Genomic DNA, 8,763 nt, shown 5'->3' with positions numbered 1-8,763 from the left:
AAATATTAGAAGCATTTTCTAAAATTACTCTCAAACTTGCTCACTATGAATTAGGTGTAATCGTGTTGACATCATCGTGTCAATTAAAGAGTTGTATGTTTATTAAACCGAATAAACGTATCGTCTTTGTAATAACTGCATCGTCCAGGAATCTTTGGCATGAATAAATATTGTTTAAATACTGGAATTGGATTGACTTTCAGTCTCCGACTACGAATGTAGGTAGAAGCTTCCTCTGCCGGAGTCGCATTCCTTGGTCTTTAAGTCTTTGACGACGACGAATGTAAGTAGAAGCTTCCTCTGCGTCTTAAAACCGGTGCCTTTAGTTACAGCTGAGAATAAATAACTGACCATCTCCAGATCTGTTTGCGTGCCCAGCAAACCCAGGAAAAGGAAAGAAAATTTTGATTTTGAATCTTTCTGGTTGAGGGTGTCTTGTTTTTAGGAGAGCTAAAACTCCATTTCTGCTGAGTCGAATTCTCGATATGGAATTTCTTGGAGAAGCCGTTCTGGAAAAAGTCATTGGAGAATTGATAAAACCCATTTTCGATGTAGGAAAGAAGGCAGCTTCGTTCGATGAGATCTTAAAACAAGTCAGATCCATTCTGAAACTCATAGAGCCGATCGTTCATGAGATCAGAAAGAGGGATCATCCAAAGCAGGAGAGCGAGAAGCAGCTAATACAACTGTATGAAGAAGGCGATAAGCTTATTCAAAAATACTATAGGGCCCATTGGTCGATCAATAAATGGAAATACAAAGGTAAGATTACTGCCTTTTACCAGTCGCTTATTTTCCTCTTCAAGTTCCGTATGCCTCTGGAACAATTTAATACCATCAGGGAGATTTTGGCCCTTCTTCAATCTCAATTGAAATATGGAACTGGTGAGGTGTCTGGTCAAATTGGATATTTGGGTTCGGGAGATTGCTATGCCCCTGAACCCCCTGATTTTACGGTGGGACTGGATGTGCCCCTGAGACAAGTGAAAGAGCTGCTGGTCAAAGAATCTGTGGTTGTGGTGTCGGCTCCTGGAGGATGTGGGAAGACCACACTCGTTCAAAAACTTTGCCAAGACGCGGATGTTAAAGGTATCCAATTGTGTCTTTTTTTCTGTGTCCCTAATTTGGGGGAGGATCCTCCTCCAGTAGGAAATGGTACTTTTTTCCTTACCCGTCCAACCATAGTCTCATTTTTTGGATTTTTGATACTTATCACAGCTTAAAAAAATAATTGGTAAAATATCTTGTTTTCCATCTAGTTTAAGAAAATTTAATTTAAAAAAATTATTTTCTAGTAACCAAAATTATATCTTGAAGAGACAATTTTAATTTAGAAAACTATCTTGAAGATCGATTTATTTGAAATAAATTTGAGGTTTTTTCTAACTAAAATCTCTCTTCATGGAGAGAGTCGAGACGTTTTGCCAAGAAAACAATTTTATTAATTTTCTTTTGTCTTTCTCATTTTCTCCATTTTCTTTCCCTCAAACTTCTTTGGGAACCAAAACGTAAGGTTAATGAGCTATCCATAAGGTGGTATAAACAAACCAAGTTGGGGTACTGATATGAAATTATCAAGCAAAATTCATTTTTAGGCCGAGGATGTCTCATGAAAAATTACATAGAACTGATTACTTTGTTTAATTTTGCTACTTCTGTATGCCATATCGCGAATCTCCAAATAATCTTCGATTGGCTCCATTCTTACATGTTGTTTTGAACAGGAAAATTTAAGGACAACATCTTCTTTGTCACCGTATCTAAGGCGCCCAACATCAAACTCATGGTACGGGAACTATTTGAACATAATCATCGCCCGGTGCCAGAGTTTCAAACTGATCAACATGCGATCAAAGAGTTGAAACGACTGCTGACAGAACAAGCAGAAAAAGCTCCTGTACTGTTGGTCCTCGATGATGTTTGGGGTAGCCCTGATATTAGGGTTGAACCTGAATTCCCTCTTCAGGAGTTTAAAAAGTTTGAAATACCGGAATTCAGGATTCTGGTTACATCAAGATACAAATTTCCAGGCTTTGGCTCTGCCTACAAACTGAACTTGTTGCATGGTGAAGAAGCCATGAAACTTTTTCGGCACTTAGCATTCCCCACAGATGGGGATTTCACGCTGGATGAAGATTTTGATGAAGATCTTGTGAAGGAGGTGATTTCTCAATCATTTGAGTGAAGGTTATAAAACTACTTCTTTTACTTTCAAGGTATAACTGATTTATTTGGTGGAGTTGGATTTGCAGATTGTGAAAAGATGCGGTGGATTCCCTCTGGCCCTCCAAGTTGTAGCCCGATCACTCTGTGGGCTACCTGTAGAGATCTGGAAAAGCAGACTGCTGGAATGGTCGGAAGGTCAATCCATTTTGGAATCTGGGGCAGGTCTTCTTGATTGCCTCCAAAGTAGCTTAGCTTCCTTGAAGGATAAGCTGAAGGAGTGCTTTATGGACCTGGGCTCATTTCCTGAGGATAAAAAAATACCTGTCACGGCTCTTATAGATATGTGGGCAGAATTGTACAAACCCGATAAAAATGGCGTGCATGCTATTTCCAGACTTATTGAACTCTCCTTACAGAGTCTGCTTAATCTGGTAGTCACAAGGTATGGGGGTGACTACCTTTTTCTCATTTGTCTTCTTATATATTGGTTTGTTCACTATTCACTGCAATTTTTACTATTCATATCCTACACTGATTCTATAATATTTAGTCACAAATTCTGTCACAACCTTTCCCTGAGCAATCAATTTCTGCCCGTTCCTCAGGAAAGGCGCAACAGAGGTTGAAGGCTGCTATGACGACGCCTTTGTCTTGCAACATGATCTTCTGAGAGAACTGGCCATTCGTCAGAGCAGCCAGGAGCCCATGGAAGAGAGGAAAAGACTAATCTTGGATTTCAGTGGAAACGAGCTCCCTGATTGGTGGACAGAAGAAAAACAACCCTGCATCAGGGCTCGCCTTCTGTCTATCTCCACAGGTTTGCTCTCTTAGAATGCACCTACCAATTTGCTATATATTCTTTTTTTTCTCCCCATCCCCTCACATGTTGTAGGGTACTTGTGTAGACGAAATGTTCTCCTCAAGCTGGTGCGACATGCAAGTGCCTGAAGTGGAGGTCCTGATACTCAACTTTCAGACAAGGGAAAACAACTACACACTACCAGAGTTCATGAAGCGAATGGATAAGTTGAAGGTCTTGGTATTAACAAATTATGGTTTCTCCATTCCTGAGCTGACTAATTTTTCAGTCCTCGGTTCTTTATCCAGTCTAAAGAGAATCAGGTTAGAGCGGGTTTCAATCCCAGCCCTCTGCAACACCATGGTAGAGTTAAAGAATTTGGAGAAAATAACCTTGGTTATGTGTAAGATCAATCAGGCTTTTAACAGTAGTGCCATCCAGATGCCTGTTATGTTGCCTAATCTTAAGGAAATAAATATTGATTCCTGCAATGACTTGGTGGGGTTACCTGAGTGGCTCTGTGATTTAGTACAGCTAAGGAAGCTCAGCATCTCCAACTGCCATAAGCCATCTACACTGCCAGAAGGGATGGGGAGGCTGGGAAATCTGGAGGTGCTGAGGCTTCATGCTTGCACAAAACTATTGGGCTTGCCAGACTCAATCGGAGGCCTCCACAAGTTGACTGTTCTTGATATTACTGGTTGTCTTCGGATGACGAAACTGCCAAAACAAATGGGTAAGTTGTGTAGCTTGAGAAAGCTCTACATGAGAAGGTGCTCAGGTTTGAGAGAGCTGCCACCATCAATCATGGATCTGAAGCAGTTGGAGAAAGTAATCTGTGACACAGAGACAGCCGAGCTGTGGGAAGAGCACCATTTCACCAATTTGAAGATTGACGACACAGTTGACTTAGATTGGCTTCGTTGAAATTCTGGTTCCTGAGCAAACTTCTCTTCACAGGAATGCTGAAATGCCTCTGATATTGCCAATTTGTTTTCCGGTTAAAAAAGCCATGTGCCCTTCAAGACAGTGAAGCAGTTTTTTATTTATTTTCTTTTTCTGGTACAAAGTGGTGTGGACAAATAAGGGAAGCAATGTTGTACATCAGGTCTCTTTGAGTGCACATTTGTGTAACTACTTTGTAGAAACCAAAAGAGATTCTGTTTGATCTTTTTGAGCATTTAATGGTTCAACTCCTTTGGGAATATTTTCACAAATAGTTTTTGATAACAACTCTTAAAAATAATTAATAGGTTTAAAAAAAAAAAAAATTTTTAGTGAAAGTGATGTATATAATATAAATATTAAAAAATGTTTTATATATTTCTAATTATTTGCTTAGAATATATATATATTTTAAATATTAAAAACACATCAAATTTGTTTTACATTTGGGGTTATTATACCTTGGAGATTAACAAATAATGCCCAGTAATATTAGTAGAAGAATAAACTAATAATTTTTAGTAGCAATTTAATACTTAAAAGTAAAAATTAAATAATAAAACCTAAATATCAAAAATTAAATTTGTCAAGTGGAGTGGGTGGAAAAGGGTCAACCAGTTATTAACGGTCAACGTCAGCGTTTGTTGGACAAACAATTGTTAGCTTCTCAAGTATACCAAAGTCAATGGAGAGGAAATCAAAATCTTCCTAAATTTTCCATGAAGAAAACGCGTCTGCAGATTAGCCACCGACCAAAACACGATAGGAAGGAAGAGGGGGAAAGTAAATCGTTGACTTGGAATCTCATGTGTTGTTGACTCAAATCTTAGTGACTTTGGGTTAGGAATAATCATGTCATAATTATGTCCATTCATGTAACTCTTTTGTAATTTGAAGGTTAAACTTATTTCATTATTTGTATTTTTATTAAATATTAAATATTAATAAGGTGAGGTTCATGTTGAGATTATATTTTGATTGTTTTAAAAAATTATTTTTAACTATTTAAATTAAAGTTAAATATTTAAGTTTTTTCTATTCATCCAAAAGATTTTCAAAATAAGAAATAAGTGAAAAATAAATTATCTAAAATTTGACAGTAAATTGCATTCAATATTAAATTTTTTTAAAAAAAATCAAACATCACTTTAGTTGTATTAAAATAATTTTGTGGATCTATATTTTTTTTACATATATTCTCCCACTCAATGAAAAACTAATTTTTGAAAAATTGGAGTCTCACTTCTTTTAGTTATTTAATTTATTAGAAAAATAATTTCTGCAATTTTAATTTATATATATATATATAAAGATTTTCATCCCATTCTTATTAAAGAAAACATTTATTTTATAAACTCTATTTATAAAATTATTTCCAATTCCAATCTATTTATGGAAAGGGAGTCTTATTTAATTTCATTAAAAGCATATTTTCAAAATGAGTTTAACTTTATTTTAAGAATAGGTTCTTCAATTTTATTAAAAAGAGTTTTAAACTTTATTCAATAATTTTCAAAGAAAATCAAATTTATTAGAAGAGGTTATTATTATTTTTAGAGAAAAATTTAAAGAAAAAAAAATGCAGAAGGGATTTTATTACCTCTTCAATTAAAAGGGTTTTTGTAATTTTATCTTCAAAGATTTTTTTTTCTTTTTTTTCTTTTTTTTTACAAAAATCAAGATTTTGCAATTTTTTTTTATTTAAAATACTCCAAAATTTTTAATATTTTTTCTTAAAAAAGGCATTTTTGGTTGGTTTATTAAAAATTATAATTAGGACAGGTAAAAATAAAATAAAATTAGGACTATTATTTAGAAATAAATATACTTTTATTTTAAAACATTTTGGACTCTTTTTTAAAAATATTTTCCAGATTGTTTTTTTAAATAAAATAAAAATAAAATTATGGACTTCTTTCATTTTTATTAAAATTTTTTTTTTTGGATTTTTTAAATATTTTTTTTAAACATGATTTTCAGACTGTTTTATTTAATAAAAATGATTTCTAAACCTTTTATTTATTGAAAAAAAATCCAAACTGATTATTTAATAATAAAAAAAGATTTATGAATCCTCTTATTTTTCAAAACTGATTTTAGGATGGTTTACTTAATAATAATAAAAAAAAGGTTTCTAGTTCCTCTTATTTAATAAAAAAAATCTAGACTCTTTATTTAATAGAAAAACATTTTAAAATTGTTTTTTTTTTATTTTAAAAAGGGTTCTAGGACCATTTATTTAAAAATCAATTTATAGATTTTTTATTAAAAAAATCGTTTATGGACCTTGCATTTCGCTCAATGCGTTCCCACTCGATGACAAAACTCGTTTTTTTATTGGTTTGGTGAAAATGTGATTTTTAGAAAAAGACTTGGAGTCGCCACTTATTTTTGTTTTATTTTTAAAGGGAAAAACAAAATAAAAAAGAAAAACCTTAAGTGATATCTGAAAGAAAAACATGTTTGTGAAAAACTAAGTCTATGTTCGGGGGTCAGATTGCCTATTTGAAAGGTACGGTAAAGACCATAGCATCCCTCTTAGCCCCTAAAAACGGGTTTTTACTAAATAAGGTGAAACAAACGTGACAATTAACTAGGAGATCAATGGATACCAAAATGATCATGGATCAAAAGCAAACCATAATAACGAATAAATAAACAAAATGAGAGTGAGAGTGTACCTTAGCAGCAGGTAATAAAGCGCTATCATGAAAAAAGGTTAGTTCAAGTATAAAATTATCACATGCATATCAAAGAGAAAGATCAAGCGATATTCATTAAGTATACCAGTTGACAATCAGAAGAGAAAACTCATATGTAGGGCCCCCACCAAAACCCAATTGATTTTGCATAAACTAATCCCATAAATTCCATTGTTTTAGAATCTTGAAAATCATTCTTGCTTATTTAAAATCAAGAGAAACAACAAATTATTTGAAAATCGAAGAAAATTTGTACAAGTGCATACCAAAATGAGAATGGCAACAAGCTTATTAAAATAAGGATTTTTGGTGACCTAAAACCCTAATAAAGGATGAAAAGTTGTAGAATTAAAAAAATATTTGAAAACTGGAGTGGAATTAAAACTATTTGAAAGTAAACTAGAGTTTTGAAATTTATTTGGAAATTGAAGTCTCAAAAATTATTTGAAAATTGGAATATTGAAAATTAAATTTAAGAATGGGAATTTTAGAAATTAAATTTGAAAGAAATTGGAATTTTGAAAATTATTTGAGAATTAGAGTTTTGAAAATAGTTTTGAGAATTGAAGTTTTGAAAATTAACTTTAAGAAATAGAGTTTGGAAATTAAATTTGAAAGAAATTGAAATTTTGAAAATTATTTGAGAATTGGAGTTTTGAAAATAGTTTTGAGAATTGGAGTTTTGAAAATTAAATTTAAGAATGGGAATTTTGGATATTAAATTTGAAAGAAATTAGCATTTTGAAAATTATTTGAGACTTGGAGTTTTTAAAATTAAATTTAAGAATTGGAATTTTGGGAATTAAATTTGAAAGAAATTGGAATTTTGAAAATTATTTGAGAATTGGAGTTTTGAAAATTATTTGAGAATTGGAGTTTTGAAAATTAAATTTAAGAATTGGAATTTTGGAAATTAAATTTGAAAGAAATTTGAATTTTGAAAATTATTTGAGAATTGGAGTTTTGAAAATTAAATTTAAGAATTAAAATTTTGGAAATTAAATTTGGAAGGAATTGGAATTTTGAAAATTATTTGAGAATTGGAGTTTTGAAAATTAAATTTAGGAATTGGAGTTTTGGAAATTAAATTTGAGAGAAATTGGAGTTTTGAAAATTAATTGAGAATTGGAGTTTTGAAAATTAGTTTTAAGAATTGGAATTTTGGAAATTAAATTTGAAAGAAATTGGAATTTTGAAAATTATTTGAGAATTAGAGTTTTGAAAATTAAATTTAAGAATTGAAGTTTCGGAAAATTATTTGAAAATGAAAATTTGAAAATTAAATTTAAGAATTGGAATTTTGAAAAATTATTTGAAAACAGAAGTTTTGAAAATTAAAATTTAAAATTTGAATTTCGAAAAATTATTTGAGAATGGAATTTTTAAAAGATCAAATTTTTTTAAAAGATCAATTTTTATTTTAACATAAAAAAAATGAATTAGGAGGGTGACACGTGGCCTGAGGAGTCGTATTTGGAAGGTGGCCATGCTTGGCCAGCCACTTCAACGTATATTTTACATGCAATATCAAATTTAAATTAAGCTTACGGGACCCTCATCCCAAATTTCATTTCTCCACGTGTTCATCCTTATTCTCAACTCTATTTGTTATCTCAAATACAACAACAACAAATCCATTTTCCATCAACCCACTTGCCATCACACACAATTTCTTGATCTTCAACATTGACCAAACCTTTCCCCTTCTTAGCAACCTGCTGCTTAACATACCCCACATCCTTGGACCTCTCAACATGGAAAGTAAACTCTTCTCCATATGCAGTCCTAACATTGATGATTTGCAATTCAGAGAGCTTGAGAACCAAATGAAAAACATTCCCATCTGAAACCCCATAGTCCCGGACAAGAGAATTGTTCCTTGCCAATTCTTTGTCCCCACAAACCAATTTCTATTTCTTCACAACAAACCCTCTACAATTTTAGACTCTAAGTTTCACAGCCTCAATTGAAATAGATCCCATTACACGCATTGGAATATTTGAACCCGAAAACGCTAGATAAATCAGAATTGATTCGCTTGAAAATAATCTGGGTTGGGTGTGAAAATGGTTGTGAGAAAATATTGCCTTACTGTTAATTGAGGCAAGTACAATAGCCACAGACGACATTGTTTTCACTAAAAAATTAAAG

General features: G+C 32.3%; 1 protein-coding gene across 1 annotated transcript; it reads left to right on the top strand.

Moving 5' to 3' along the window:
* Positions 1–296: 296 nt before the first annotated feature.
* LOC100247995 (probable disease resistance protein At5g66900) lies at positions 297–4,182 on the top strand. The gene is made up of 5 exons (XM_002276711.5): positions 297–1,089; positions 1,725–2,161; positions 2,253–2,608; positions 2,772–2,983; positions 3,072–4,182. Exons 1-5 carry the CDS (start codon positions 486–488, stop codon positions 3,890–3,892), a joined length of 2,430 nt encoding a protein of 809 aa, XP_002276747.1. The 5' UTR covers positions 297–485; the 3' UTR covers positions 3,893–4,182.
* The last annotated feature ends 4,581 nt before the right edge of the window (positions 4,183–8,763 follow it).

Source organism: Vitis vinifera, chromosome 10 (genome assembly GCF_030704535.1).
Source record: "Vitis vinifera cultivar Pinot Noir 40024 chromosome 10, ASM3070453v1".
NCBI classification, from domain to species: Eukaryota; Viridiplantae; Streptophyta; class Magnoliopsida; order Vitales; family Vitaceae; genus Vitis; species Vitis vinifera.
Note: the sequence above shows the minus strand (reverse complement) of the source record. Positions and strands in the feature narration are given on the sequence as shown.

Excerpts from the sequence above, each read along its gene's own strand:
- LOC100247995 (XM_002276711.5), top strand. The coding sequence starts at position 486 with ATGGAATTTCTTGGAGAAGCCGTTCTGGAAAAAGTCATTGGAGAATTG. Across the intron at positions 2,609-2,771 it reads CTTAATCTGGTAGTCACAAG|GAAAGGCGCAACAGAGGTTG; the intron begins GTATGGGGGTGA and ends CCCGTTCCTCAG. Across the intron at positions 2,984-3,071 it reads CCTTCTGTCTATCTCCACAG|ACGAAATGTTCTCCTCAAGC; the intron begins GTTTGCTCTCTT and ends GTACTTGTGTAG.